Source organism: Aplosporella prunicola (assembly GCF_010093885.1).
Source record: "Aplosporella prunicola CBS 121167 unplaced genomic scaffold K452scaffold_18, whole genome shotgun sequence".
In the NCBI taxonomy this organism is placed as follows: domain Eukaryota; kingdom Fungi; phylum Ascomycota; class Dothideomycetes; order Botryosphaeriales; family Aplosporellaceae; genus Aplosporella; species Aplosporella prunicola.
In genome coordinates, this window is record NW_022983546.1 from 551,129 (window position 1) to 577,869 (window position 26,741).

The following is a 26,741-nucleotide window of genomic DNA, read 5'->3' on the forward strand; positions in this document are numbered from 1 at the left end:
ACTCGTGCCTGATTCGCATGCTGTTTGCAGAAACCCGGGGGCGCGGGTCGCCGGGGAGATCATGGGCGAGGATTGGGTCACTGGCTGAAAGCGGTGTGCTGTCGCAGCGCCTCTCCAGATCGCCCAAGGGCCAGAGAGCCGTTCGTGCGAAAAGTGGCGCGCGGCCGAAACAGCCCTACGGGAGATCCTGTCGTGGGAATGTTTTCGTCGCCATGACGCCTGGCGCGGGCTGGCGTATTGACTCTGGGCCTCCCAACCACGGTAGTGCCCCGGTCACGGGATTCGCCATGACCCCTCCACTTCCATAGCCCGCGAAACTCAAACCTCTTTTGCCTGCCCGACCTCCTCTCCACCTCTCCCACCTCCCCCCCGTCCGCCATCTCCAGCATCCGACTATTTATTGTCCCACGCGCCCTCTCCTTGAGTCTGAGCCTTTGCGCGGTGTTGGTCTTCGTTCCTGCCTTTCTCGTGCTTGCTCCTCCAAGCCTGCATTGCGGCTCTGCTTCGTCATTGGTAAGTCCACGTCAAGATTTTCCCATCCACCACCCGCCCGCCTCGTCATCACCACCACGCCGACCCGCGCGTGCCTTGGATTGCCGCGCGCCCAAGAAGCGACAAGCCTGGCCGTCCGTCGAGGCTCGCGACGCTCATGCCTGCCTGCCGCTCGCTGCCGGCGCATCACGCTCTCTCGCTCTCGCTCTCTCACCTCGCCCCACGCCTGGCCTGCGCCCATCGCGCCTTGTTGTTTGACGCCTGGCGACGCCTCGTGCCACCATTGCACCTGCGCATGTGATTCCCCCAGTGCCACCCAACTGACCCTCACACCGCAGATTCGCGAGCGACTTCTCCAGCTCAATCATTGCCTTCGAAGCTTCAAACCTTCTTTCGCCGGAGTTCGATCGGGATCCTACCTTTCGCGTATTGCTAGGATTAACGTTGTCGTCTCTCACAAACTACGACTCCCAGTCCCTTCGGTTTCCGCTCGGTCGCGCTATCTCGCATAGTCACTTTGTGTGCAAAGGACATCGACTTGCTTCATACACAAGCCGACGTGAAGAAGATCTTGGTGTATGTATTCCGGCTTTTTTCGCATGCCCTCCACAATGCGATCAGAGCGTCATCAATGCTGACTTATCACTCGTCCGCCAGACTCGCCTGCGATCCACCCCACTTGGGCTTCAACACAGTTCGACTTTCTACGCGTTCGATTATCTCTATCTGACTTAGCACGCTTTACGATTCTCAATCATAATGAGCTTCCCGTACGACAACAGCTTCCAGGGCCAGCCCGGCGCCGAGGACGCGAATGCGCAAGGTGTCGCTGCCGCCCAACAACAGCCTCAAATCGGCCAGCCAATTGAGAGCGCTGCCGGTCAGTTCCAAGGCGCCAACATGCCTGTTGGTGGCCCGGCGCCCGCGCCCGGTCCTCAACAGGGTGGTGACTCCAAGACTACTCTCTGGTAAGTTCCTCGGCATTTTTCTGGACGCGCCTCGGCCAAGCCTTCCGAGATCGCAATCGGACCCGATGCTGACTTCACTCGCAGGATGGGCGAGCTCGAGCCTTGGATCGATGAGAACTTCGTTCGCAGTGTCTGGTTCGGCATGGGCGAGTCAGTCAATGTGAAAATGATCCGTGACAAATTCTCTGGGTAAGTCGCATCAAAATGACTCGATCGCCGGAAGGAATGGGATACTGACGTGAAGTCAGCAACAACGCCGGTTACTGCTTCGTTGATTTCCAGACCCCCGAGGCCGCTGCCAAGGCCCTGTCCCTCAACGGCCAGATGATCCCCAACTCGACTCGCCCATTCAAGCTCAACTGGGCTTCCGGCGGTGGCCTTGCTGACCGCCGCGATGACCGTGGCCCTGAGTATTCGATTTTTGTCGGCGACCTTGGCCCCGAGGTCAACGAGTACGTGCTGGTCTCTCTGTTCCAGAACAAGTTCCCGTCTTGCAAGTCCGCCAAGATCATGTCGGACCCGATCAGCGGCATGTCTCGCGGTTACGGTTTCGTTCGCTTCTCTGATGAGAGCGAGCAGCAGCGCGCCCTCACCGAAATGCAGGGTGTGTACTGCGGAAACCGCCCGATGCGCATCTCCACTGCCACTCCCAAGAACAAGAGCGGTGGTGGTCCCGGCGCTGGCCCCATGGGCGGCATGGGCGGTCCTGGTGGTCCCATTGGCATGTACGGCATGGGTGCTCCCCCCATGGGTTACTACGGTGCTCCTCAGCCCATGAACCAGTTCACGGACCCCAACAACACGACTGTTTTCGTCGGCGGTCTCTCTGGTTACGTCACCGAGGATGAGCTCCGCTCTTTCTTCCAGGGCTTTGGCGAGATCACCTATGTCAAGATTCCTCCTGGAAAGGGCTGCGGCTTCGTTCAGTTCGTCCAGCGCCACGCCGCCGAGATGGCCATCAACCAGATGCAGGGTTACCCCATCGGCAACTCTCGTGTCCGTCTGAGCTGGGGCCGTTCTCAGAACAACTCTGGCCCTGCAGGCACCCCTTACAGGCCCGCCCCTCCCCCGCCTGTCTACCCCAACATGGGCATGCCGCCCAACCCCTACGGCGGCTTTGCTCCGATGAAGGTAGGATAAAGAGCAAAAGACAGTCCCGGTCCCCGCCTTTGAAAGCTCACTGACCCTGACACAGTAAGCACATTCCTTACTTTCCTTGAGATTTAGCGGGAGTTCGCGAACGACACGAGCATTGAAAGGTCTTTTCACTCGGTTGGCTTTGGTTTTTACTTATGCATGCCACGTCACGACTCTCATCATCCACAAGTTCGGTCTCATACACATCTCCATCGGGTTATGCCTTTTCCTCTCCAATACCAAAAAGTTGCTCTTCTTCAGGACGCTGCGGTCTAGAGAAAATCTCCCATGTACAACAATGGCTTGGCCGAGGGTCTTCTGCAGGCACTTTTGCTTTTGCTCTTTTCCACACATGGGGCCTCCTGCATGCTATTTTTTTCGTTCATGACGGGAGGCTTTTCTCTTCTCTCCCATCTCTTGGGGGTTTTCTCTCGGGTTGTAGCTAGTCTTCTTCTTCTTCTTTCCCCCCCAAATTCTGGTTTTGCGAATGACGGGCTTTAAGGCTCCGAGCGCTATGCTTGTTAGAGCATGCTGCTTTTCAATTGCAATGGCTTCTTTCATAATTGTCTTGATTCGGTTGTGCTTGTGCTGTTGCGGTTGATGCTTGCGTCTCCTTCCTACTACTACATGGCGTCCTGGAGTTTGCTCGCTTCGCTCTATCTCTGCCTTGGCTCTGGTTTACACTACCGATATACCCATCCGTCTTCGCCTTTACACCTGCGCCGTCATCGTCATCATCCTCGTCATCAATCATCCTTATCTGGGCCTGTTCGTACTCGTTCGTCGTCGTCGTCGTCGCGCTCCGATCCGCTCCGTTCTGCTCCGCTCCGTTTTACCTACCTACCTACCTACCTACCTACCTAGTCGATTAAATCGGAGGGAAACGTCTTTTCCCCGCTCGTCCTCTCCTCCACCTCCTTCGACACGCTGCGTTCGCCACGCTGTCCATCCGCTTGCTTGCTTGCTTGCCTGCCTGTCTGTCTGTCTGCCTGCTGGCAGGCACCACGCACGAACTCAACAAAAACGAACAAAAATCCGCTAACGTAAACCTCCGTGTGCTTTAGCGCTACGACACCATTCCTGCTCCCGGCTTTCCAAGGCTTCGACCCTATGGCCGCTGCTGCTACTGCCGCCGCCGCTGCTGCTGCTGCTTCGCTGTCTATGCCGCCGGCGGGGCTCTTCGTGCCCTGGGGAGTGGGGCAGGGGGTTGGTGGTGAGAATGCGGCAGCGGCGACGACGACGATGACGGGGACAGCTGCTGCTGCTATGCAGTAGAGTGGTGCGGTGGGTTTGGTGGTAAGGGGGTGGTAACGTTTTGCTGGGGAAGGGGATGAATGAATGAAAGAGGTGGAGATAAGAGATGGATGATGGACGAGGGGCCTAATTTAATATTTAATCACTGCCAACCCAACCAATTAATCTATAATTTAAAGATTTGGAAGAAGAAAATTGTTGGTTTTTGCTACTTTGTTCTCCATCTGTCTGCTAAACGTCCCTTTTCCAAAACCGTGAAGCACGGCCCTCCTCTATACCTATATGCCGAACCTAGCTACCCACCCTACTCCTCATCACTCTCCTCGTCCTCTTCGCTACTTTCCTCGTCCTCACTCTCGCTCTCACTCTCGCTCTCCCGTTCCAAAAACGCAATAAACTGTTCCGTCTTGCCCCTAACAGCCTTCATGCGCGCGTCCTCACTAGCCTTGACATCGCCCCACCACTGCACGAAGCCCTCCTCCTCCAAGACGTCCATGTCATAGAGCTTCATGCACGCAAACAGGAGCACGGCATCCGCCCATTGTTCGCCGCGCTCGAAGCGGCCCGCCAGCTCCGCCTGCATGACCAGCAGGAAGTCGACCTGGTCCACCTTGCCGCTGACGTCGCGGTCGAACATGGTGCGGCTGAGCAGGTTCTGGTGCGGGCCGAGCGTCGCGTCTGTGGCTTGTTTGGGGGAGGTTCCGGGTTTGGTCTTGATGGTTTCGCCGATGGCGCGCATGAAGGCGTGGATGACGGCGCGCCGCACTTGGTGCTCGGATGCGTTGGTCGACATGCGCAGGCTGTTGAGCTCGAGCTGGATGTTGGCGCTCTCGTCGCCCTTGAGCAGCGAGTCGAGGATGCTGTCGACGGCTTCGGCGTCGAAGTTGGCCGCGTGGTGGCTGGATGTGTCCGAGGCGATGGAGACGAAGCTGCCGTGCGCGGAGCGGAGATGGCCGGACGTGTCCGTGAAGTCGGAGTCGGAGTTGAGAGTTGAGATGGAGTCGGTTGACAGGGAGAGGCTCGCGAGGTTGTAGACTGCGCGTGGTGGTGCCTTGTTAGTCGTGCTTGCTGGCTGCGCGTCGTGTGGGAAAACAGGAGTCTTACTTGACTTTGCGGCCACGAGGCCTTCAATCACTTCGTCCAGCTCGTCGCCCTCTGGCTCGACAAACTCGCGCCCGTCGCCGCTCTCGCCCACGACTTCAAAGTCCGGCTCCGCCCTCACCGTGTCCTCGCCCTCGGCTCTCCGTTCCTTGGCCCGGGTGATCCTGCTCGTGCCGTCCACCGTGATGCCGTCTGTTATCCGCACGCCATACGAGACCAGCGCACCCGGCTCGATCCTGCACTTCCTGCCTATGCTCGCCTCGTTGGCGACAATGGCCTTGTTGATGATGGTGTTGTCGCCAATGACTGCATGGTCCCAGATGTACGCGCCGTCGATGGTGACGTTGCGGCCGATGTAGCAGTTGCGGCCGATGATGCTGTTGGAAATGATGCTACCGTCGCCGATGCTGCTGTCCTTGCCAATCACGGTGCCCCTGTTGATGACGCAAGACCGGGCCAAAATGACGCCCTCTTCCTTGTAAATATTACCCTTTTGGAAGCGGTATGACTGGCTGCGCAGGAGATTGCTGTCCGGGCAAAGCGGGTATGTCCATCGCGAGATGATGTCTTGGCTCACGGCGTCGTAGGCGTGAAGGTTGCGCACACGTGCTGCGTAGTGGTCGTTTACAACGTGCGTGTGGATCGTCTTGCCGTTCAGCTCGTAGTCCTTGAGCACGCTGTGGAGGAAACCTCTCCTCGGCGCCTGGAAGTCGAAGTTGTCGCTCCACAGGGCCAGCACGTCCGGAGTACAGATATCGATGCCGCAGTCAATAAGGTCGGTCCTAACCTCGAGCTCGTCGTTCTCGTCCAGAAGGTCCGGGGCGATGCTGACGAAGCGCTTGCTTTGGTCCGAGTTGATCTGGTCCTTGGAGTTGATCTGCTCAAAGTGCAGGCACCTGTCCTTTGTAGGATCAACGACGAAAACGGGCCGCGTGCCCTGCGCCTTTGTGCGGTGGTTGGTGCCAGCCTCCCTCAAGACCATGGTCATGATGGCGTTCTTGTCCTTTGCTCTTCGCGCCCTGTGTGCCGCCAGGGCCGACTCCATGGACAGGTTGCTCACGACGTCACCGTAGACGACGAGGAAGTCGTTGACGAGAAGGGCGCGCTGGTCAAGGTCGCGCATGGCATCTCCGATTGTGTTCGAGGTCGAGCGGATCATCTCGACCTTTGAGAAGGGCGACGACTGCGAGTACCATTTCGAGTTCCTGGACCACCGTGTCAGCGACAGCGCCGCGCGCGCCACAGAAGCTCATACGCACTGGATGTATTCCTCGACCAGGTCGGTATGGGCGCCGCAGTACACAAAGACCTCCTCGACGCCGGCGTTGGCGAGGAACTCGAAGGTGTATTCGATGAGCGGGGTGTTTGCGAGCGGCAAGAGACACTAGGGCGCGCATCAGCAGAAGGCACGCAGAGGCAGCGGGCCGGAGAGCAGCAGTACCCGGGGGCGCTCGAGGGTAAGAGGGCTGAAGCGCGTCTCGAATGGGTCGGCGAGGATCTGGCAAGAAAGTGTTATTTAGCATGACGTGTGGTGGTCTTGGGTCAAAGGCACACGCACGACGGCCTGGAGAGGATCCTCGACCTCCTCATCGGCGGCCCTCTGCTTCTCGTTGGAAGCGCCCTTTTTCGACTTGGGAGGCATGCTTGGTGACGTTTGCGAGGCGGCGATGTGCGAAAGCTGCTTTTCTTCCGGCCGTCGATTGACTCAAAAGCGTGCATGACTCGCCTAGTTGCTCTGCGGCCACGACTTTCGCCAGCGGACTTTGAGAGTTTACTTTTGTACTGCCTGCATGATTGTAAAATCCGTCCACTCTCTCACTATCGCTGCGTATTCGGCCATGGCCACTCCCGGCGACAACCCCTCAATCCCCGGCCTCGCCCACATCCGTCAACCCTCACAAACCCAAACCATCGAAGCCTTTGAAGCAGAATATCACGCACAGCAGGAGCAAAAGCCCGCCGACATCACCGCGCCGGTCGCGCTGAGCCGGGGCTACGTATCCGCCCACGTCGAGCGCTTCAACCACCTCTGCCAGACGCACGGCGTAGTAAACGACTTCAGCTACACCGAGTCCGCCGACCCCAAGGGCTGGTCCGTGGTGCTGCGCTTCGGGTTCGGGCTGCTGGGTGCTGAGGGCCGAGTAGAGCAGTTTGAGCTTGAAGAGAAGGGCCCGTTTGTGAACAAGAAGGAGGCAAAGGCCGCCGTGTCGGAGAGAGGGTCCATCGTCCTGCTCGAGGCGGCCGAGAAGCGCGCGCAAGAGAAGAAGGCCAATGCCAGCCCGTCGCCGGCGATGGAAGCCATGGCTGGTCCGCCGTCGGGCGAGCCCGCAAGGGACGCGTCTGCCGTGACGGAGAACTGGATCGGCTTGCTGCTGGGTAAGTGACGAGGAGAAGTGCGCGGGTGGTAGGTAGTCGTTGTCGCCAACACACAGCAAGCTAACGCGCTCCCCCATTCCCCCCTACAGAATACAGTTCAGCAACCGGCACGCCGCCGCCCCAATTCCAAGACTTCAGCATCGGGTCGCGCTTCGCGTGCGAATGCGCCTTCGCGCCGCGGGCCTCGCAGCCCTTCGGCACGCGCGAAGAGCTGTTCCCGAACAAAAAGAGCGCCAAGACGAACGCGGCGCGCGAGGCTGTCGAGTGGCTGCGCAGCCAGGGCATGATGCCGGAGCGCGGGCACCCGAGCAAGAAGAAGTTCCGAGCCGCGAACGCGCCGGCCCCGCCGCCGCAGCCCCCGCCGTCGGTGCTGGCGGGCTTGAGTGGCGGGCCGGTTGGGCCTATGCCTGTTGGCGGGAATGGCAATGGGAGCGGGTCGGGCTCTGAGAGCGAGGGCGCGGTCGCTAGGGGCCAGATGGGCAAGGAGCGCAGTTACGGCGAGCAAGTCATGGGTGAGTAGTGACTCCCCATCCACACTTCCTCTTCGCCCACAACACCCTCACCCAAACCCCCAACCAACACTAACCACAACCACCAAACAAACAGCATTCTGCCCCACAGTCGGATGCATGCAGCCCGAGTACCGCCTGGCGCAAGACGCGCGCGTCCCCGGCTTCTGGAGCGGCGCCGCCTTCTTCCCCCACGACCCGCTGATCGCGAAAAACGGGCCCGTGGCCGAGATCCGCAACGTGTGGGGCAAGAAGACGGCGCGCGAGCTGTGCGCCAAGGGCGTGCTGGCGCATTTGAAGGCGGTGGCGGCGCGGAGGGCCGAGGAGGCTAAGAGGCTGGGCTTGGGTGCGTAGGGGTGAGGGTGGGGGTTGATGTGTAGGGGGTCAAGGTTTGTTTGTTTGAGGGACGCTTGTTACGAGTTATGATTGTTCTGTGAATGGGGGGATGGGCGAGATGGATGCCATTTCGTAGAGGTTGTATAGTGGTGAGTTGGAGGCATGATACCCGCGGGCTACGTATAGTACAGTACGACATTGAACAGATACACAAGTGAACAAGGCCAAGTACGCACAAGCAAGCTCATGAGAAAACGTTTCGAATATTCGCGTCTATATACAACCCACATCCAACTCTAACCCCATCTAGACACGCCCTTACGCCTTCTCCAAATCCGCAATCTGGAGCACCGTCTTACCAAAGTTCTTACCAGCCAACATACCCAAGAAAGCGTCGGGGGCCGCGTCAATGCCCTCGTCAATGTGCAGCTTGACCTTGAAGCTGCCGTCGGCAATCCACTGCGCCATGTTCTTCTGGTGCTGCTCGGCGTACTTGGGGCCCATGTCCTTGTCCGAGACGATGAAGCCGCGCATCGTGATGCGCTTCGACACGATGTGGAACAGGTTCTTCACGCCGTACATGTTCTGCGGCTCCAGGTTGTACTGCGAGATCATGCCGCAGGCGACTGTCGGGGGCGGGGGTGTTAGCAGGGGCGTGTTTATACGTAGGGGGGGAAAGAAAAAAAAAAAAAAAAAAAAGGGGGGGGAAGAGAGCTTACCAATGCGGCCGTGGTTGTTCATAGCGTTGATAGCTTCCTCCAACTGCTCGCCGCCGACGTTCTCGTAGTAGATATCGACGCCATCAGGGCACAGACGGGCAAGAGCATCCGCGGCCTTCTCCTTCTTGTAGTTGAACCCCGCGTCGAAGCCCAGCTCCTTAGTGATGAACTCGAGCTTGTCGTCGCTGCCCACGCTACCCACGACGCGCAGGCCCTCGTGCTTCGCCAACTGGCCAACAAGCTGGCCGACGGCGCCGCTGGCCGCGCTCACGAAAATCGTCTCGCCCTTGACGGGCTTGCCGATCTCGTAGAAGGAGCTGTAAGCCGTGAGGCCGGGCATGCCGAGGGGACCGATGAAGACGCGGGGATCGAGGCCGTGGGGGTTGGTCAGCTTGCGCAGGCCCTTTGCCTGCGCCGCAGACAGCGTGCTGTACTCCTGGATGGGCAGCATGCCGACGACGACGTCGCCCTCCTTCAGCCCCTCGCAGTCCGACTTCAACACCCGCGCTACAATGCTGTTGTCGATGGGCTCGTTGAGCTGGAACGGCGGGAAGTACGACTTCTTGGCCGGGTCGCGCAGCCGGCCCCGCATGTACGGGTCCAGCGACGCGTAGAAGTTGCGCGTCGTCACGCCGCCGGCGGGGGGCGCCGCCGCCTCGTCGAACGTGCCGTCTTGCACCGTGATATCCTTGCCCGCGACGGGCCAGCCCGTGGGCGGGTGCGAGAAGACGAACGACTTGTTTTGCACCATTGTGTTGGTGATAGATTGATAGGTAGGATGAGACTTGATGAGACAAGGCTGGAGGAGATGAGAAGAGAGAGGAAGGAGATAAGGGAAGGGAAGAAGAGAGGATCTATAAAGTAAATAGAAGAAGCAGATAGATAACCCACCTACCGTAAGAGAAAGGGAAGGAAAAAAAAAAGAAGGGGTTACACATAGCCTACGTATGTCCGCAAAGCTACGCAGCTTACCAACCAAAAAGCTTACCAACCAAAGGGCCAATGGCATCATGAACGGTGCTTCTTTGCTCCTTGCGTTCTTTCTTTTCGGCCGGTGTGGACATTGCATCACGCCGGGCCCCCGCGGCCGTAAGTGCCTTTCGCGTCCTCCGCTCCGCCGCCCAACCGGCGCCGCCTGCTCCAACGGGAAACTCCCCGCCCCTGCTAGTCTCCACCCGATCTGCCATGATCGCCCCGCCCTCTCCGGCTGGCCAAGATGCCTCATAGGGCGCCCATTATCCTCTCGCGCCTCTGTCACCGCCACCTAGGTACCCCTCACCCCGACTCCGACCCTCCGACGCCTTTTTCCTTTCCATCGACCTCTCACCGTCTCTGATTGTCGCCCTACATACTGCCTGCCGCCTTGCGAGCCGGCTCCTGTGACATGACCTGCCTTGTACGGCCGTTGACGGCCGAGCTAAGGCCAGCCAAGCAGACGTGGCATGCCGAGGTACCTAGGTCCGGTGGGTACGGGGTAGTTACTTCTAGAAGCTCTTTGCTCCATCCACCATCACCTTCTGCCGCAGTCGAGGAAAAAGACAATCAAGAATGCAATTGTTGGTATCGTGTCCTCAAACCCCGTCGCTGCTTCCCGACCCGGAACGCCGCCCCATTACCCAGCGCGCAAAATCAATAGCATCGACGACTATCGCCCAATCATTCCCTCATAGCGCTTTGTCCGAAACAGCACGTCGCCTCGCTGTAGCCCCGAGCCTTACTGCTCTCTATCCGCCGCGCCCGCCAGCTCATGACGCACGCAATGCACCTAAACCTGGCCGCGCGCTTGAAGCCCAGCCAGACCGGGCGAGGAAAACAGCATAGTATCATCCTTTGCCTGGCTGCGCGACGACCCGTCAGCAACTCCGCCGCCACACGTTTGGGTGCGTACGCGGTGGGCTTCAGCGCAAGCGCGGGCGGGCCTGTTCACTTGTACTGCGGGTGCTGCTGCTGCTGATCGGGCACGCCGGGCGGCGGGCCGTAGTTTTGCATCGGCATGCCCTGGCCGCCGTTGGCCTGGGCTTGCACGTCAGGGCGGTATCTGCACCAACACACGTTAGCACGCATGGCGAAGGGCAGCCGGGAGGACGGCATAACGCACTTGATATCCTGGTAGAAGTTGCAGATGTGGCAGCCGACCTCGTGCCACGGCTTGAAGCTGAAGGGAATGATGGGCACGAAGCAGAGCGTGAACCATTGCCTGCATGAAGTCCGCCTTGTCAGCGCCGACGCTCGTCAAGCCGTTTGGCGCAGCCGCCCCGACGCGCCGTCGGCGCGCCGCCATTCTTTGGGGCAGCTGCCCGCAGTCGTACGTACCATCGCTTGTAGACGTGGCCGCTGAAATTGCCGCAGTTCTGGCACTGGGCGGTGACGTTCTCGTAGCCCTTGAGGCGCGACGTGAAGGCTGGCGAGCGGAGTCAGCGATGATGCATGCATGTGTGGCGCATGCCGCCTTGTGGCGGGAGCTTGGAGCTTGGGAGGAGGGGGCGGAGCTGGAGCTCGGGTGTACGCACTGTGTTCGCCGCAGGTGAAAAAGAAGAACATATTGTTGAGTGGAGTGTGGAGTGGAGGAGTTGTTTGTCTCTCACGACGGTCGCTGGAGAAAAGCGGAAGGACGCGCGACTGCGGAGGCGCAGCAGTGCATTTGCAGCTCTCTTCCCTCTTGGCCCCCGGTCTTGGCTGCCCGGGCAGGCGCGCCCCAGTGACGTCGCGAAACGCGTCTGAGAAGCGGGAGCCAAGAGAGCAGGGGGGGTTCCATCGTTCCATCCCAACGGCCTTTCAACTTCCTGCGTCTAATATCATATCACGCTTTGCGTCCCTCTGACCACGTCCAGCCCACGCGTCCGTTCTGCGTGTCAGTTGCGCGCGCCCACCCTCGGTCACCCGGCCACGCCGCCCGCTGTATCACCATCGTCGTACTAAATCTCCACGATGGCTCGTCTGTCTAATCCATGTACAATAGAGGGCTAGGGCCAGCGTAAACCCCGCGCGCCGCGCCCCATCCCCATCCATGGGCGTGACGATATCGACGCACAGCGGCGTGTCGCCCCTCGCCCTTGCCAGCACCACCGCCGGCTTCATCTCCTTCGCCTTCACCATCGCCACCTTCCTGCGCGTCACTTGGGAGAACTACGCCACCTTCCGCCACGCCCACCGCCAGATCGACACGCACCTGGGCAACCTGAAGCAGGGCCTGTACGAGGAGCGCGCGCACCTGCGCCGGGCGGCCAGATTCCGGCGCCGCCACCGGCCCAGCACCAGCACCAGCACCAGCACCAACGGCTGCGAGGCCAGCCTAAAAGAGGCGGGAGCTGCCGAGCGCGGCTACGCGGGCTACAGCGGCAACCATGGCCGTGATGGTGCTGCCGATGACGACGACGTGACTGCTCGCGTCATGCGCGCCACCGTGCGCAATATGCTGCGCGAGTTTTGGGTGCTGGAGAAGCCGTTTCTGCGCGACGAGGATGGCGGGGGAAAGAGAAGGGGAAGCAGCAGCCGCCGCGATGCCAATGCCAGGAATGGCGAAGGAGGGCAGGACGACACGGCAGCGCTGAGCGATGAGGACGATGATGATGATAGCGAAGAAGAATGCGCCTACCACACGGCGTACAGAGAATGCGGGCTCCGCGAGCGGATTCTCTGGATGCGGAGCAAAGCCGACGTCGTGTTGTTGCTGCAGCGGCTGGGGAGATTGGAGACGAGACGGATTGCGAAGGAGGTGGGCGAGGCAGCGCTGTACGTACCTCTTTACCTTTATTGTTATCCATTCCCGCACGCAGCAGCCAGGCAGTCCAGTACAGTACCTGGTGAATGAATGACGACCGAATACCGCAAACTAACCCGCCCACGCTGCAGGATCGTCAGAAATGTGCGCGACGGGCTCGAAGACCTCGATGTCCGCCTCTGGAGCCTAGAACAGCACGTCTCCCGACTGATCACAACCCGAGCACCGGAGCCCGCGCCGGCGCGCGCATGAACAATGGCATTCATTGCATTGGCAGCAGCAGCAGCAGCAACAAGCAGCGCCAGCGTTCTTGGGCCATCTTGTCTTACATTGGCGCCGGGCGTTTTTGCATTTCGTTATTGCATTTCGTTTTTGCATTTCGTTACTTCGACGCAGCATAGGACGATATGATCTGCATAAGCTCGCTGGAAAAGACCACACACCCCTTGACATGTCGAGAGCGCACATCGCATATCGCGCAGCAATACCCGCCACGGGGTTCCAAGAATGCGCTGCGCACGCTTCGCTTCCTCGCCCTCCCTCTCTTCCCCAGCACGGCACGGCACGGCATGGCATGGGGAGCTCACGCACGCCTCCACGCACGCATGCCATGCCCTGCCATGCCCACGCCTCGCCGCGCAAATCTCCCCATGCAAAGCAAACAATGCGAGGCAGGAGAATAACGCACAATCCACAGCCGCGCGCCCAACGCCCCGCGATCGTCGGCACCATCCGCCCGTTCCCGCGTCCCAGACTTGCCGGTCCGGGACTAGCGGCGCGCGTCACTGCCAGGCACCCAGGGCCGCTCTCCCTGGGTGGTCCATGCGCGCCGCGGCGCGGCACAAAAAACGCTAATCTAATGCCTCGAGACGGTCCGATCGTATCGCGCGAAAAAAAAAAAAAAAGTTCAAAGCATTTTCAAAAAAAGAATTATCCGTGTCCATGTGTGCGAGGACAAAAAATGCAGCTTCTGTGGATCGAACACAGTACCTCCAGATACCGCACAGAATGCTTGTAGAGGCTGAAGTGGACTTCAGTCTGGCGCTCTCCCAAGTGAGCTAAAGCTGCTGTTGTTGATGGAAGAGTTTTGGAGGTTGGGGGTTTTGTTTCGTGATTTGTGTGTGGGGTTGGGGTTGGGAGGAGATGGTTGTGTGGTGTGGTGGGTGAGTGGTGTGCGTGTGCGTGCGGCGTGGGTGAGGGGTGGTGCGATGGTGGTGGTTTGAGAGAGATCGCGTTGTGTTTTGGTTGAAGTTAGGTCGCTTGTTGGTTAGGTGGTTCTATGACGCTTGTGGGTGTGTTTGTGACCCTTGGGTGCAATTGTTGTTGCAGCTATAGCTTAAGGTAGCAAAACCCGTATTTTGCTTTGTTGGCTTCAAAGAGAAAAGAAAAATAAAAAAAAAAGTTACATAGATAACTACCACAATTTCTTCCGATTACCAGACGGCTCAAACCCAACCTCACTCAATCCTTCCCCGCGCCCTCCGTTTCCGTAATGCGGAAAACATACTTCACAGCGCTCGCCTTCCCGGCCTTCAAGTTCTGCAGCCCCTGGCTCACGCCATCCAGCCCACCAGGAACCACCTCATGCGGATGCGGCTTCAACTTGCCCTCCTGCAGCATCCTAGCCATCCACCTAAAGTAGACAAAGCCCAACTGCTTCCGCTCACCATGAACATCACCCACATACGTAAGCGACGTCTTAAACGTGTCGGGGTACCGGAAGCCCTTCGTCCTCGCGAACTTCTCGGGCGGCAACACGTTAGTGACGCGCCCATCGGCCGCCAGCACCGCAGTAATGTTCTCATTGCTGCCCTTCTCGCTGACGGCGTCAAAGGCATGGGCGACAGTGTCGACGCCGGCGGCTTTGAGCGCGTCAGCAATGCCTTTGCGCACGGCGTCGTCGCCGCCGCGGTAGTCGACGATGGCATCGCCTTTGCTCTTGTCGATTAGGCTCTCGGCGAAGGGGATGCCATTGCCCGCGACGCCGATGACGGGGTGCACGTTTGAGAGCTGGGCGAGCTGGATGGCGAACGCGCCGACAGCCGTTGCGGCGCCGTAGACGATCAACGGGATGCGCGAGTTCTCGGGGGCAGGCTGCCACGGGTGCGGCAGCTGCAGCCGGTCGTAGTTGCCGACTACGGCTGTGAGGGCGGCGAGCGGGAGCGTCGCCGCTTCTGTGATGCTGGTCAGAGTCCGTCTAAGTTTGTTGATGAGGTTTAGGGAGAGACGGGAGGAGGTTGCTTGCCTTCGAAGCTGACGCCAGCGGGGATGTGCGTCGTCGTGTGGCTCCATGCTACCGCGTACTCTGCGAACGAGCCATGCGGCGCGGCCATCTCGTGGAAGGCGGCGACGCGGTCGCCGGGCTTGAACTCGTAGACGTTGGATCCGACGGAGTGAATGGTCCCTGCGATGTCATCGCCGGAGTTCTCGGGATTTTTGGCCCATTCCGGGTGCTTCCTGTGCTGGAGTCAGTATTTACTCTATCCAAGCGTTTCGGGGTGAGCTTCTTAGGTATGTACCAGTCTTTGGGATTCGAGCCGCTGACGATGACTTTAATCACTACCTGATCGGGACCGGGCGTGGGAATGGGAGAGTCGACGATTTCGACCTGATCATTGTTAGATGTTGAAACCTCTGGAAAGGCTGGTAGTTGGCTCTCACCTTGTCGGGAGTGTAGACGATGGCTTCCTTCATTGTTAATGGTGGTTAATAGTTAGACTTGAGATCGACTGAGAACTGAACAATTGGGCTGGAGATCAAGATGTGCATTGTTCGGAAGCACCTGTGGTCTCTTCTTAAAGGGCCAAGCACGCAGCCCCACTAGCCAGTTTACGGCAAGTGGTGTGCTTGAGAAGTGCTGCATATGCTTTGAAATGCGTTTTCCGCTTCGGGGAAGGAGCTGGAGTTACACCGTCGGAGCTTGGAATTGCACCGTCGCTAAACACCGAGGCCGAGACGATTATGAATTATGAATGAGGGGTCCCCTAACCTAATCCCCGATTTTTATAGGCACATTGTTCTGATTCGTTAAAGTTGGCTTGTGCCTGGTGTATCCTCCAGCGAAAGGATTGCGCGCGAATGGGGTTGGATGACGGAAATTGATTGGAAGTATCTACATAAGTAAACCCGCTATCTAACTTTTCAACAATGGCCGCATGGCCCAATGGCAAGGCGCTTGACTACGAATCAAGAGATTCCAGGTTCGACCCCTGGTGTGGTCACTTTTTTTTGGTTCTGTGAAAACAGATCCGTCTACGTGCAAACATCCTTTTGTCAATTCTGTGAAGTGAAAAATCTTCTTCTATTTTGATAGTTTTTTCGGTAGAGGTTCGCTACTCTTCTTTGTTGTGGAAGCGAGATCTCCCACACTGACTTTTTGAATCTGGAATAAGTCAGCTACGGCCTCCGCGTCTACCGTAGCGAGGACAAAGATTTCTCGGGCCGCTTCTGACTGCTCAACAACAACAAAAATGATGATGGCAAGAGTTACTATTTTGTAGCAGTATATAAAAGCAATTGTTGATTTGCAACTCATCAATAGCAGCTTTAGCTCACTTGGGAGAGCGCCAGACTGAAGTCCAACTTCGGTTACAAACCTGTGCGGTATCTGGAGGTACTGTGTTCGATCCACAGAAGCTGCATTTTTTGCCATCCTACACGGATACATATTTTTTTTATTCTATTTGGATGAGCTTCCGACTGGACGGACAGCACGTATGTTGCCAACCTGCACTTCATTGGCCAAAGGAAGTACTGTAGCACACGCAAAAGTTTGAGGACGCAAGCACTCACCAGCAGCACTAGTGCCAATACAAGCATCACACTGCAAACAGTCAAAAACAAACTTCGCTGAAGGATTACATTACTACCTATATTGCAAAAGCATCCAGAGAACTTTTTCGGGTATATGAGACATCAAGGCCGTTACCATCAACATACAGTACATATGCGCGAAGCATCAATCAATCACAATGAACACAATCACCCGCCATTACAAACCGAGCATCCCGCTGTCTCTCCTGCCGCCCGGCATCCCCGGCTCCAAATACTGCCCCCCATGCATGCCATGCTTTGCGTCGCGCATCTGCGCATGCGGATCGCCATACTGCTGCGCGGCCGTGGGATCGTACGCGCCGGCCGTGGCCTGTTGATACATGTCCTGCTCGAGCATGGCGCCGTAGCCGGACCAGTGGCGCGGGTACGCCTGCTGCAAGTGGTCGTAGTGCTGCGGGGGTGGCGGGACGGCGTTCTGGTCGAGGGGCGCGTGCGCCGCGATGTCGTAGTAGCCGTTCTGGAGCGCAATGGGCGGCTCCATGAAGATGTTGATGTGCCCGCCCGTGATGTCCAGCCCGTTGCTGTCCTGCACCGGCTGCCCGCCCATGTCGGGCGGCATGGGAGGCGCCTGTCCGCTGCCTGGCCCGCCGCCTAGTGGCAGCCCCGTGAGATTCATCCCCGTCAGCGGATCTAGCTCGAACCCGTGCTGGTCCATTGGGAATGCGTGCGCGGGCGCTTGCGTCGCCGGTGCCCCCATCATCCCCCCTGGCCCTACGTCTAGCCCTGGTAGCCCCCCGTACGCCTCCTGCTTCAGCCCTTGCTCCTCCTTGTACACGCCGACTGGCGCCGCGGCGGGCAGCAACAGACGTCGCCACGTCGTGTCGCCCGGGTGGCCGCGCTCCGCGTGCCGGAACGTCCATCCTACGACCAAGATGCGTTCGGGGTTGACGAAGCCGCCTCGGGGCATAGCGGAAATCTCCTGCACGGCTGAGAGCCCCGCTAGCGTGTTGCGTACCTGGTCTCTGAGACGCTGGGCCTCCTCTTCAACCGTTTGCCCTTTGCCTGGAATCAGTACGCTAGTCTTTTTGTTGATCGTTCGCATAATGCAGGACAATTCCGCGAACTTGCGCGCCCAGAAGGCGCTGCCGAAGGTGCCGGGGACGGCGTGCAAGCATTTGTGCTGCGAGTCGTAGCCCAGCTGGCCCTTGCATTCATGGGCGAGATCGGTGCCCTCAAACAGGCGCGTGTGAGAGATGAAGTCGTACGCGGTGGGGTCGTAATTCAGGCTGAACTCGAGTTGGATGCCTAGTTCGGCGTCCTTAGGAAGCGTTTGCTCCATCAGCTCGATGGCTACGTCGGCAAGAATAACGTCGCACCCGAGGCTTTTCTCGTCGAGCATGTTGTCTAGCCGTTGCGGCATCGAGGATTGATGCGCCTCTGTCGCGAAAATCCCGCCTTGGTTGGAGCGCTTGTCGACCCTCGTGAAAAAATGCAACTCATGCGGTGGGTTGTGGGTCGGGTCACGAACATACATCGAAAAATTACAAGGCTCAAGAACTGGAAGGTTTGCAGAAGGAACGTTGGAAGTGAGCATATGATGCGGAGGCGGTAAGGGCGATATTGGATAGGCGCCCCCTTGGCTAAGTGGATCATACTTGGCCGGAGGGCCCATAGGAGGACCCATCCGTCGTCGTAGTGCGTTCGGGTCAGAGTGAACCCGTGCATGCCGCCTACCATGAATGTCTTCTTTTGACATGTACTTCATGACTGAATATTGTCAGCAATGGTGTTTCATCAAACATGTGATACTGGAATCATAATCATAGAACAGACGGTAGGAACTTACTCTTGGGTATATCTTGGAACAGTGGCTTGAGAACTTGGATATGGCTTGAGACTTGTTTCCGTGTACGGGATTCGCCTGTCCACTTCTGAATCGCATAAGCTATGAGCTCGTTTCGGCCACGGAGCTTGCCCTCGTGCATCTGTTTTCGACGGCCCATGGGGGGATATTTAACGAGAGCTGAGATACACGTTAGACATGTAAGGGCCACTGATGAAACACGAATATACAGACCAGCGAAGAACGCCATTTCCATACGCTCCGGCCATTTCTGCTCCTGGTCTCTGCAGTCCTTCCTGCAGTCCTTTGGTTGGCGAGCGCGATATTTCCGGTACGCGTCGGACGCGTTTAGCATTCGCCACAGTCGTGCTACTTCCTTGCTGATCCTGTCATCTGCATCATCGCCCATGAACATTGCCGCAGCCGCATAATTGCTGCTGCTGTTGCTGCTGCTGCCGCCAGAAGGGTGAGGATCTAGGTAGCCTTGTACCGTGCCGCCATAATAGTTTTCGGGCTGTTGATAGAGCCCATGATGCTTCGGACGGTCGTTCAGGTCTATGGGTGAGTCTAGAGTGAACTCTTGCTGGCGGTTGTTGCATCGCTCCTGCAATATGGGTCTTGAAACTGCCGTGTCTTCAAAGAGACTGTCGTGTAGTGATGGTGCATTGGAGGGTACGATGCATGAGTTTCGACGCAAGTCCATTATGCTTCGGGAATGCCGCGGCTAAGAATGAGGGGTCTAAAGAGAATGTCTGGGTGCTCTACAAAGAGAGCGCTCAGAGACGAAAGAACGTAGAGAGCTGGACCAAAGGAATGACTTGACTGTTAAAGAGAATGCGGAGGAGTGGGGAATGTAAGAGCAATGAGCAGTTGTTTATAGAGGGGCTGGGTACCGCACTCAGAAAGGAGCCTCGCCCTCGAACGACGAGCGTGGGCACCGTGGAAACGGCCGGCAGGAGATACCCAGGTTAATCAATGACATAAGGCAGGCAGATTTAATCGAAGCTGCACGATGGGCGAGGATTGGCTGAATTCGACCAAGGTTTGTTGATTCTCAGACCGCTTTCCACGGATTTGACTACTTGAAGAATGCTGACTTCCTTCTATTCTACTATGTTAGCCAGATAAGCAAGGGCCAGAAGAGCCTTTCGCCTTGATAGTAGGTCCTTTGTGGTGTGGGTTGAGTTGAGACCCTTTCGTACGCTTGCTGTGCCAGGGATGTACACTACGCGAGGAATGTTCTTCACACACACTGCTGCCTTCTACAGCGGCACCCGGCCGAGTCTTCTGACAGGAATGCGAACGATGGTTAGCGCAGGTGATATGAAAGAAATTGCTTTGCTAGGCGTCATAGCCCTTGTTTTGTCATTTAAGGTGAGGTATATCGCGCCTAATACATCAGTCGCAGCAAGGTTCTCATGACGCGCGAGGCGAAGCAGCGAAGATTCCCACCTTCGAACGAATTTCGGTCAATGCCACCGACCATGAGATCGTGCCGGTTTAGCCATGGGTGGCGAACCCAGGTGACGGGTAATGGCCGACAAAGGGGGAAGCAAACCAAAGTAGCGCGCTCAAGGTCGCGTTTCGCCGACGAAGCAAGGGAGCGTCGCGAGCACCAGGCCAAAGCCTGTGATATTGTGCGGTCAGCGCCTGCCTGGGCTAGTTCAACCTTCGTCGAGCTCATCGTTGCCTGCGACATTAAATTTCTTTCTTCCGGCACCGGTAAGGTTTTGCAGGGCAACTTTGTTGACTTGCGTGCCGACTTTCTTCTGCATCTTGGCAATTTCTTCTTCGGCGTCCTCAGGGTCTTCCGAGGCAAAGTCGAGAACCAACTTCCGACCCAGCAAGTGGGTATTGCGGAGCGCGTCCATCGCGTTTTCCGCCTCCCGAGAAGTCGTGAAATCTGCAAACGCGAAACCCCTCGCTGAGGTATCGAATTTCTTAGGGACGCGAACCGACCGGAGCTGGCCATACGCTCCAAATAAAGCGCGTATGTCTTTCTTGTTTGTCTCAAAGGGTAAGTTCTTAATGATGATCTTGGTCCTGCGACCCGCCGCTTTCTTGGCCTTGTCCTCTTTCCGACGCTCTTCAGCGGCGTCAAGACCCTTGTGGGAGGCCTTGATCAACAGCTTATGACCGTCGAGGTTGTAACCGTCCATCGCCGCGAGTGCAGCTTGCGCTTGCTCCTTTGACCGGAACTCAAGGAAACCAAAACCCATACTCAGCACCTGACCGGGCTTTTTGGCATCCGTCTTCGTCTTGACTCTGGCAGACAAGAAACCGTCCAGCGGTTTGAAAACCTCCGTCAGACGCTGAGTGGTGGTAGAAAAGTTGAGGTTGCGGACGAAAAGAGTAGAAGTATCGACATTGTCATCAACAGCCTCTCTTGCCAACAGATCAGTTGCGGCCAATTTCGCCTCAGCACCACCTTGGGAAGGCTGTACCGCAGGCGCATTTTGAGGAACATGTCCGGCCTTGAACAGATCCTTTGGAGCCTTTTCAAGAAACAGAATTGAATCCTTGATTTTACGATAAGCCAAAGAAGCGAAAGCCGCGCGAGCCTGAGGAGGCTGGGCGAACTCGACAATGGCAATCGTTCCGCTCGGAGGCATGAGTAACCTGGTGACCTGACCATGTTCCTCAAACAACTTCCTGAGCTCGTCGCTTGTGGTACCATACGGGAAGTTTTTGACCAAAATGCCCGTATCCCCTCTTGCGCGCTGCTTGAACGCATCTAGGTCAACGCCATTTTGGGCAAAATAAGATTTGGTTTCTTGGATGATGTGCGTTTCGGCATGGGCCTGCTTTACTGCCGCATCCGAAGACGTTGGGTCGAGCACTTCAGATTTGTTGATACCCAACCGATCGGCAACGGACGAGATGACGGCATCCGCATTCATGTACAACGAGTTCCAGTTAAACGTTGAGGTGGCAGCTTCGGACTTCCGCTGGATCTGCCTTTGCTGTTTCAGAGGCAATTTGGATATCGTAAACTCGTCCAGCTTGTTCTCGCGCTTGGCAGCACCAGGCAAGATATGCAGAAGACGACCTTGGAAGATCCTGCCATCAAGGGCCTCAAATGCAGAGACAGCATCCTCGGGGTCTTGAAAAAGCACGTAGGCAAAACCCTTACCTTTGCCAGATTTGGAATCAAGCGGAACGTGGACCTAGTGTAATTGTCAGCGTTTACTCAAAAGATAATAGGCATCATCTTCGTGAGAGTGTGTGCTTGTATCAGTAAATGAGAAGCATCTACTAAAATATTCTCCCTGGGTCTCATCAAATGCATTGCATAAGTTGTCCCTATCAGGTGTTCATCACAACAAGCGGTAACAGGTTGTACCAGAAAAAAGAAAGGTTTGTATCTTACCTCTTCAAGTGCGCCCATGGATTTGAAATGTTCTCGAATGTCTTCTTCAGAGACAGAATACGGCAAGTTCCGTAAGAAGAGACGACCGGTGCTGCGGATGGAATCTACGGTTGGATCAACTGGTACATGATCTTCCGTCGGCTCGGCGACATCGGACGCATCCTTCATGTCAATGTCGTCACCTTGTTGTGGCTCTTCGTCTGCATCTGAAAAATTCGAGGCCTCGACAGACGCGGGCTTTGACGGACGTACAGCCTCGTCCTCATCGTCATCCACAAGGCCCAGCATTCTGCTCGTGCGCGAACGCAGCCAATCTGCATCCGACATCGGTTGAGCGTCAACGGGCTGCTCGTCCTCTTGATCGACGCCATCAATGGCCTCAGCCTCGGCTGGTTGTTGGGCTGGCGTGGGTTCAAGCTCTGAGACGGACGGGTTAGGTGGTGACTTTGCGCGCCGCGTCTTCTTTTGGACAGTCTGATATTCATCGTCACTACCCCCTTCCGGGGCCTGGACGGTATCGACTTTTGCGTCTTCCGGTCTAGCAAGTGTGTGATCGACTTGAAGATCGTCGTTTGCCCATGCCTTCTGCTTCGAGGGTGGCTGCATGACCTCCAAGAACTCTTTCAGCTTGGGGTCTTCAGCCACCTCTTTGGTGTCCCGCTTGCGCTTAAGGGAGAAGTCACTGTCGGGACGTATCTCCTTCTCTGCAGCAGGCATCCTAGAAGTGGGAGCCCGTTTTCGCGGTTGCGGCGCTTCGGCGACCTGAATGGAGGGTGAGAAACTGGTGGCATAGGAATAAGTTGGTGGGACTTACGGGACGAGCAATTTCGACGCCTATTCTGGACATCCGAATGAATGTCCTGTTGAAATACTTGACAGCATTTTCAGCTGCCTCGGGCGTCTTGTACCCAACATAACCGATTCTGCGATGCGACAAAAGCTTCGCGTCGGTAATGGTGTCCCTCTGGCCAAAATGCTTCTTGAAGTCCTCCTCTGTGAGGGTAGGAGGCAGGCCTCGAATGAAGATTCGTGACGAGGCCATCTTACGAAGAGCCGAATCCGCGCGCGTCACAGCGGATTGTTGTGAGCGTGTCGCAGAGAGAGAGGACGAGAGCGAATGTAAATATTTGACGCAAGGGTTTTTTCGCTAGCGTGGGCGGAAGGACCACCGGCGGGCGGACACGCACGCACCCCGCCAAGCATCATCTACCCCCCCGGCTGACTGCCACCCACCCGTGCTTGCTGCGCTTTACACTTCATACTTCAAGCAGATTCAGCCCGACAGACGGACCTTCGCAGCCCTTTTCTCTTCCGCAACTCGCGAAAGTTCTCCACTCTGCACCCCGTGTCTTGACTGCAAAAAGCGCCCGCAATAGGAACAAAGCATCATGGCTGCCGAGAAGACGCAAACTACTGAGAGGCTGGAGGGTAAGTGTCTGTCGGCAGCAGCTCTTAACACTCATGCTAAAAAAATGGCAAACAGCCCAGATCAAGTCCGCAGACATGGTTCGTTTCCGTGACTAGTCGTCTCCTATGTGCGCCCCCTGATTTCCGTGTAGGCTCTCGACATGCAAGAGCAGGCGATCGAAGTTGGTAAGTGTCCCCACGCAGCAAAAGCTCCGGCTGCCCGCTGACTTTAATCTAGCCACCGAGGCGATGACCAAGTTCAACATAGAAAAGGTATAGTTTTAGTCCCAACCGATTACTCAAAGAGTTTGTGACATTTAGACAGCCCAAGGACATTGCCCAATACATCAAGAAAGAGGTGAGTGCCATGCAGTCTTTACCCTTCCACGTGATTTAATACTGATCATATCTAGTTTGATGACAAGCGTGGAGCCACCTGGCACTGCATCGTCGGCAGAAATTTCGGAAGCTTCGTCACTCACGGTAGGTTTATTCGAATGTTGAGCTATATAGTCGCTAACAGAATACAGAGACAAAGCACTTCATCTACTTCTACCTCGGTCACTGCGCCATTCTGCTTTTCAAGACCCAGTAGAAAGTTTATGATTCGCGAAAAGCTGGGAAGAAGACTCAGGTTCAACTTCTCGTTACAAACAGCTCTTCACGCCTGTCTAGGGCAGTTCAGCGGCATCTTTCCCCTCGGCTTGCATCCATTTAATGCTTTTTTGTATTTGCAGCGATAGTTTCGTGTATGGAAACTTTTCACCCTTCGCGTCGTCCCCTACTACTGCACCGACGAACGAGCGTTTGTTGTTGGCCTGTAAACTGGAACCTCCAGGAGAGGGACCAGGTCCAAGATGCCAGAATGCGAATAAATTATAAATCAACACTGTTTGAGGCTAGACGAAACCTGATGTCGTTGGCAAAAGGTCCTTACCCCGTGACTTGCGACATATTACCCCGCATACGACAGAGCAAATATCACAAGTATGTGATCCTGTTCGAGCTACTTCAGTCCTAAGAAACTTCGAAATGAAACGAAGATCTCCGTTGTTTCCCAAAAAGCCAGTAGGAAGTCAACATATAGAGTATGCCACGTGACCGCAAAAGCGCCAAGACAGTTAACCCCAACTTAGTGTTGTCCTCGCGAACCAAAAGCGCATTCCGCAACAAACGCGCACGACGCGAAACACCAAATACGTGCAAGATGGTATACGACTGGGATGGCAAAGAGGCCGATTGCTATCGTTTGTACGTCGAGGAGAGGAGGTCCTTGGACGAGGTAATGGACTTTTGGAGAATCCGGGGGTTCTCGCCAAGGTTTGTGGATTCTTTGCGCTGTCCAGTGGTCTACCGTATTGCGTATACGGATGCCCATAACACGAAACTGCGCTGACGATAGTTCACAGTAAACGCGCATTTCAAACCCAGTTCAAGGTAGGTGCTGCTGCTCTTTCCCTTGACTGCTGGAAGTCCTGAGTTGACGCGTAAATGTAGCGATGGGACTTTCCAAGCAAACAAAATCCCGCGCACAAAAACGCGGCTCTCGTTGCCCGCGTCAAAGAGCTATGGGAAAAGAACGTCAGTCAGCGGGACATGTTACAAACCCTGAATGATGAAGGGCATGACATCAAGGAACGCGAGCTCATGCGGGTACGAGCAAAGAACAGGTGGTTGTTGAGAGTTCCCAATGGCATGAAGGGTATGCCTACACCACCGTTACCCCCACCCTCGGCAAATGTCCCGGAGAACGTCCTCATGCAAGAGCTGCAAGAGGCTATTAATGTATGTGAGAAGATCAAGTTTCCGAAGCCAAAAGCACTAATCCGTCTATAGCAAGAGAACGCTGGTGTGACTGATGGGGCTGTTGGCGAAGCTCCAACTTCTATGGGCGCTAGACAACCCTCGCCTGAACCTACACCAGAAGTTCTACGCAAAAGGAAAGAGCGCCTAGACAAGCTGCAGCAAGAAAGCGAAGAACGCTGGCGGACTCGGAAACGTAGGCGACGGACCCGCGGTTGGGCCGGTCTGCCCGCAGATCCTGAAGGTCCACCTCGGTTCCCTTCCGAAACCACAATCGATGAAAGCAAGGCGTACCTCAAACTAGACAATGAGATGTACCGCCAGCTGAGGGACCAGTTCCAAACGATCTGCGAAGAAGAGAGTGTGATAAAGAAGACCCTGGCTGGACCTGAGAAGTGGCAGCAGGTTAAAGACCGTCTGATCAGAGAAAACGAGCATCTGCAAACTGTGTTCTGGGATGAGCACTCGGATAAGCCAGATCAAAGGACATTATCGCTAGACGTTATTTGTACAGACGTCACGAAGCGCATGCGGACTCTCGAACGCCGAATGACGATTGCAGAAGCGAAAAATGTAATCGGCGTCAACCCAGAAGAGAGTCGAACAATCAGGACTGCGTTCTACAACATCCTCAAAGCAGACCATTTCACCAGCAAATTGGAGACCGGCGATGAACACTGGCAAGAGCTGAAGCAACAGTGGTTTGCTGAATGCGATATCATTAAGCGTATTCTGGCTCCTGGGGATTCTGACCCTCAACACCAAGACCGACTCAAGGCGCTGGAGGTGCTTTGTCGGGATGTCATGAAGCGACTTAGAGACGACCAAACAAAGCGTGATCCGTCCCGTAAGAAGCAGGCCAACACGGGCCCAGGTCCAGGACCGGCCCCTCCACGTCCTGGAGCGACCGGACCCCGTCCTCAAGGTGCCGCTACTAGCCCAATGAACCACATCCCCGCCGGCTATGCACCTACCGCGCCGATGATGAGCACACCCGCGACTTCGGCGGAGACCAGCAGCGGCGCTGACATACAGATCGACCCATCCCTCCTCCTTGCGGCCAGTGACCTTGCCGGGCAACAAGCCCAGAACCAGGTCAACACCCCAGCGCCCATGCCAAGTCAGCCTGAATTTACCATGCCCTCGTCTGCTACAACAACAGTGCAGCAGCAGGTGCAAGACTTTGCTGCGTATGCGCCGCAGTCTTACTCAGATGCGTCGCCCACGCCGATACCAGTGTACTTCCGATTGCATCCACACAGTGCCATCCAGACGGACCCGCGGCTCTGGCTGGGTGCTTTGACGTCGGGGACGATGGACGAGCTGCGGGCGTTGGCGACGAGGAATCACGCGGGGGCGACGGTTGTGCGCATCGAGGGCGTGGTGAAGGGGCATGATTTCAAGGAGGTGAATTATTCCATCGACGACAACGAGGAATTGGGCGGGTACCTGGCGCACATGTCGACAGGCAAGGTGACGTTCGCGGTGCAGCTTGCTTGATGTGGTGGAGTGGGGACGTCTAGAGATGTGGGGTTAGCTATAGTAGCATGAAACCGGGCGAGTCTGGAGCTTGCATCGAACGATCGTGTCCTTCCCAGGGAAGCACAGCAAAGCGCCGATCGGGACGGCGCGTTCCCTGGTTAACGGAAGTGATGAGGCGGCTAGCAACGACGGTGAGGGAGCCGTTCGCCGTCAGCCGAAGCGCCCGAAGGAACCCCCCCCTGTCAAACGCGTCAGATTTAGCGCAACGGGAACGCGGGGCCCAGGGAGCGCGCGTGAAAGGGTCCAGAGGTCCAGAGGCCCAGTGTCACTTCTACACCCCTAACCTCGTACAGGGTCAAGCGGCCCGACCGATCAGTCTGCCAAGACAAGTGACGACGATGGTGTGCCTTGGCGCTGCGTCAAGCCATGGCCGCCTGAGACAAGATTCA

At 56.7% G+C, this 26,741-nt stretch overlaps 13 protein-coding genes and 3 non-coding genes across 16 annotated transcripts; 8 read left to right on the top strand and 8 right to left on the bottom strand.

The window, feature by feature from the left end:
* Positions 1-1,251: 1,251 nt before the first annotated feature.
* Positions 1,252-2,600, top strand: K452DRAFT_310351 (uncharacterized protein; the record flags this gene model as incomplete). The annotated part of the gene is made up of 3 exons (XM_033543325.1): positions 1,252-1,460; positions 1,545-1,649; positions 1,709-2,600. 3 exons carry the CDS (start codon positions 1,252-1,254, stop codon positions 2,598-2,600), a joined length of 1,206 nt encoding a protein of 401 aa, XP_033395702.1.
* A 790-nt stretch (positions 2,601-3,390) lies between these two features.
* Positions 3,391-3,974, top strand: K452DRAFT_289377 (uncharacterized protein). Its single transcript, XM_033540817.1, has one exon. The coding sequence runs from the start codon at positions 3,708-3,710 to the stop codon at positions 3,870-3,872; it is 165 nt and encodes a 54-aa protein (XP_033395703.1). The 5' UTR covers positions 3,391-3,707; the 3' UTR covers positions 3,873-3,974.
* A 57-nt stretch (positions 3,975-4,031) lies between these two features.
* On the bottom strand, positions 4,032-6,615 carry K452DRAFT_274630 (uncharacterized protein). The gene is made up of 5 exons (XM_033539203.1): positions 6,511-6,615; positions 6,394-6,450; positions 6,212-6,336; positions 4,956-6,157; positions 4,032-4,886 (listed from the first exon to the last, which is right to left on the bottom strand). Exons 1-5 carry the CDS (start codon positions 6,592-6,594, stop codon positions 4,156-4,158), a joined length of 2,199 nt encoding a protein of 732 aa, XP_033395704.1. The 5' UTR covers positions 6,595-6,615; the 3' UTR covers positions 4,032-4,155.
* Positions 6,616-6,675: 60 nt separating this feature from the next.
* Positions 6,676-8,378, top strand: K452DRAFT_289380 (uncharacterized protein). Its single transcript, XM_033540818.1, has 3 exons — positions 6,676-7,328; positions 7,418-7,840; positions 7,935-8,378. Exons 1-3 carry the CDS (start codon positions 6,743-6,745, stop codon positions 8,189-8,191), a joined length of 1,266 nt encoding a protein of 421 aa, XP_033395705.1. The 5' UTR covers positions 6,676-6,742; the 3' UTR covers positions 8,192-8,378.
* Positions 8,379-8,491: 113 nt separating this feature from the next.
* Positions 8,492-9,643, bottom strand: K452DRAFT_327902 (uncharacterized protein; the record flags this gene model as incomplete). Its single annotated transcript, XM_033544949.1, has 2 exons — positions 8,492-8,799; positions 8,893-9,643. 2 exons carry the CDS (start codon positions 9,641-9,643, stop codon positions 8,492-8,494), a joined length of 1,059 nt encoding a protein of 352 aa, XP_033395706.1.
* A 1,172-nt stretch (positions 9,644-10,815) lies between these two features.
* On the bottom strand, positions 10,816-11,433 carry K452DRAFT_327903 (uncharacterized protein; the record flags this gene model as incomplete). Its single annotated transcript, XM_033544950.1, has 4 exons — positions 10,816-10,930; positions 10,991-11,089; positions 11,206-11,293; positions 11,403-11,433. 4 exons carry the CDS (start codon positions 11,431-11,433, stop codon positions 10,816-10,818), a joined length of 333 nt encoding a protein of 110 aa, XP_033395707.1.
* Positions 11,434-11,716: 283 nt separating this feature from the next.
* K452DRAFT_289387 (uncharacterized protein) lies at positions 11,717-13,149 on the top strand. The gene has a single exon (XM_033540819.1). It carries the CDS (start codon positions 11,900-11,902, stop codon positions 12,701-12,703), a length of 804 nt encoding a protein of 267 aa, XP_033395708.1. The 5' UTR covers positions 11,717-11,899; the 3' UTR covers positions 12,704-13,149.
* K452DRAFT_59144 (uncharacterized protein) lies at positions 12,752-13,462 on the bottom strand. Its single transcript, XM_033546876.1, has one exon. It carries the CDS (start codon positions 13,343-13,345, stop codon positions 12,800-12,802), a length of 546 nt encoding a protein of 181 aa, XP_033395709.1. The 5' UTR covers positions 13,346-13,462; the 3' UTR covers positions 12,752-12,799.
* Positions 13,463-13,575: 113 nt separating this feature from the next.
* On the bottom strand, positions 13,576-13,681 carry K452DRAFT_t110. Its single transcript has one exon. It is a non-coding gene; the product is annotated as a tRNA-Phe (tRNA).
* Positions 13,682-13,874: 193 nt separating this feature from the next.
* Positions 13,875-15,479, bottom strand: K452DRAFT_59154 (uncharacterized protein). Its single transcript, XM_033546877.1, has 4 exons — positions 15,275-15,479; positions 15,133-15,221; positions 14,859-15,070; positions 13,875-14,787 (listed from the first exon to the last, which is right to left on the bottom strand). The coding sequence occupies exons 1-4, from the start codon at positions 15,305-15,307 to the stop codon at positions 14,075-14,077; spliced, it is 1,047 nt and encodes a 348-aa protein (XP_033395710.1). The 5' UTR covers positions 15,308-15,479; the 3' UTR covers positions 13,875-14,074.
* A 283-nt stretch (positions 15,480-15,762) lies between these two features.
* K452DRAFT_t106 lies at positions 15,763-15,834 on the top strand. Its single transcript has one exon. It is a non-coding gene; the product is annotated as a tRNA-Arg (tRNA).
* Positions 15,835-16,153: 319 nt separating this feature from the next.
* K452DRAFT_t107 lies at positions 16,154-16,254 on the top strand. The gene has a single exon. It is a non-coding gene; the product is annotated as a tRNA-Phe (tRNA).
* A 350-nt stretch (positions 16,255-16,604) lies between these two features.
* K452DRAFT_320082 (uncharacterized protein) lies at positions 16,605-18,933 on the bottom strand (the record flags this gene model as incomplete). Its single annotated transcript, XM_033544286.1, has 3 exons — positions 16,605-18,154; positions 18,234-18,410; positions 18,465-18,933. 3 exons carry the CDS (start codon positions 18,931-18,933, stop codon positions 16,605-16,607), a joined length of 2,196 nt encoding a protein of 731 aa, XP_033395711.1.
* A 961-nt stretch (positions 18,934-19,894) lies between these two features.
* On the bottom strand, positions 19,895-22,642 carry K452DRAFT_327905 (uncharacterized protein; the record flags this gene model as incomplete). The annotated part of the gene is made up of 3 exons (XM_033544951.1): positions 19,895-21,397; positions 21,601-22,362; positions 22,415-22,642. The coding sequence occupies 3 exons, from the start codon at positions 22,640-22,642 to the stop codon at positions 19,895-19,897; spliced, it is 2,493 nt and encodes an 830-aa protein (XP_033395712.1).
* Positions 22,643-22,821: 179 nt separating this feature from the next.
* K452DRAFT_289389 (uncharacterized protein) lies at positions 22,822-23,912 on the top strand. Its single transcript, XM_033540820.1, has 7 exons — positions 22,822-23,028; positions 23,084-23,106; positions 23,160-23,193; positions 23,246-23,280; positions 23,339-23,365; positions 23,421-23,490; positions 23,538-23,912. Exons 1-7 carry the CDS (start codon positions 22,989-22,991, stop codon positions 23,600-23,602), a joined length of 294 nt encoding a protein of 97 aa, XP_033395713.1. The 5' UTR covers positions 22,822-22,988; the 3' UTR covers positions 23,603-23,912.
* A 268-nt stretch (positions 23,913-24,180) lies between these two features.
* Positions 24,181-26,436, top strand: K452DRAFT_360211 (uncharacterized protein). Its single transcript, XM_033546324.1, has 4 exons — positions 24,181-24,327; positions 24,417-24,444; positions 24,505-24,792; positions 24,844-26,436. The coding sequence occupies exons 1-4, from the start codon at positions 24,215-24,217 to the stop codon at positions 26,308-26,310; spliced, it is 1,896 nt and encodes a 631-aa protein (XP_033395714.1). The 5' UTR covers positions 24,181-24,214; the 3' UTR covers positions 26,311-26,436.
* The last annotated feature ends 305 nt before the right edge of the window (positions 26,437-26,741 follow it).

Bases quoted from the DNA above. Each gene is read 5' to 3' on its own strand.
- K452DRAFT_289387 (XM_033540819.1), top strand. From the start codon at position 11,900: ATGGGCGTGACGATATCGACGCACAGCGGCGTGTCGCCCCTCGCCCTT.
- K452DRAFT_274630 (XM_033539203.1), bottom strand. From the start codon at position 6,594: ATGCCTCCCAAGTCGAAAAAGGGCGCTTCCAACGAGAAGCAGAGGGCC. The intron at 6,451-6,510 runs GTGCGTGTGCCT...CTTTCTTGCCAG, and splicing joins AGGATCCTCTCCAGGCCGTC to ATCCTCGCCGACCCATTCGA. The intron at 6,337-6,393 runs GTACTGCTGCTC...TGCGCGCCCTAG, and splicing joins TTACCCTCGAGCGCCCCCGG to TGTCTCTTGCCGCTCGCAAA.
- K452DRAFT_59144 (XM_033546876.1), bottom strand. From the start codon at position 13,345: ATGGTGCCGACGATCGCGGGGCGTTGGGCGCGCGGCTGTGGATTGTGC.
- K452DRAFT_289377 (XM_033540817.1), top strand. From the start codon at position 3,708: ATGGCCGCTGCTGCTACTGCCGCCGCCGCTGCTGCTGCTGCTTCGCTG.
- K452DRAFT_289389 (XM_033540820.1), top strand. From the start codon at position 22,989: ATGGCTGCCGAGAAGACGCAAACTACTGAGAGGCTGGAGG. The intron at 23,029-23,083 runs GTAAGTGTCTGT...AATGGCAAACAG, and splicing joins AACTACTGAGAGGCTGGAGG to CCCAGATCAAGTCCGCAGAC. The intron at 23,107-23,159 runs GTTCGTTTCCGT...ATTTCCGTGTAG, and splicing joins AGATCAAGTCCGCAGACATG to GCTCTCGACATGCAAGAGCA.
- K452DRAFT_59154 (XM_033546877.1), bottom strand. From the start codon at position 15,307: ATGAAGGAAGCCATCGTCTACACTCCCGACAAG. The intron at 15,222-15,274 runs GTGAGAGCCAAC...AACAATGATCAG, and splicing joins TCGTCTACACTCCCGACAAG to GTCGAAATCGTCGACTCTCC. The intron at 15,071-15,132 runs GTACATACCTAA...ACTCCAGCACAG, and splicing joins GGCTCGAATCCCAAAGACTG to GAAGCACCCGGAATGGGCCA.
- K452DRAFT_360211 (XM_033546324.1), top strand. From the start codon at position 24,215: ATGGTATACGACTGGGATGGCAAAGAGGCCGATTGCTATCGTTTGTAC. The intron at 24,328-24,416 runs GTTTGTGGATTC...GATAGTTCACAG, and splicing joins ATCCGGGGGTTCTCGCCAAG to TAAACGCGCATTTCAAACCC. The intron at 24,445-24,504 runs GTAGGTGCTGCT...GCGTAAATGTAG, and splicing joins CATTTCAAACCCAGTTCAAG to CGATGGGACTTTCCAAGCAA.
- K452DRAFT_289380 (XM_033540818.1), top strand. From the start codon at position 6,743: ATGATTGTAAAATCCGTCCACTCTCTCACTATCGCTGCGTATTCGGCC. The intron at 7,329-7,417 runs GTAAGTGACGAG...TCCCCCCTACAG, and splicing joins CTGGATCGGCTTGCTGCTGG to AATACAGTTCAGCAACCGGC. The intron at 7,841-7,934 runs GTGAGTAGTGAC...CCAAACAAACAG, and splicing joins TTACGGCGAGCAAGTCATGG to CATTCTGCCCCACAGTCGGA.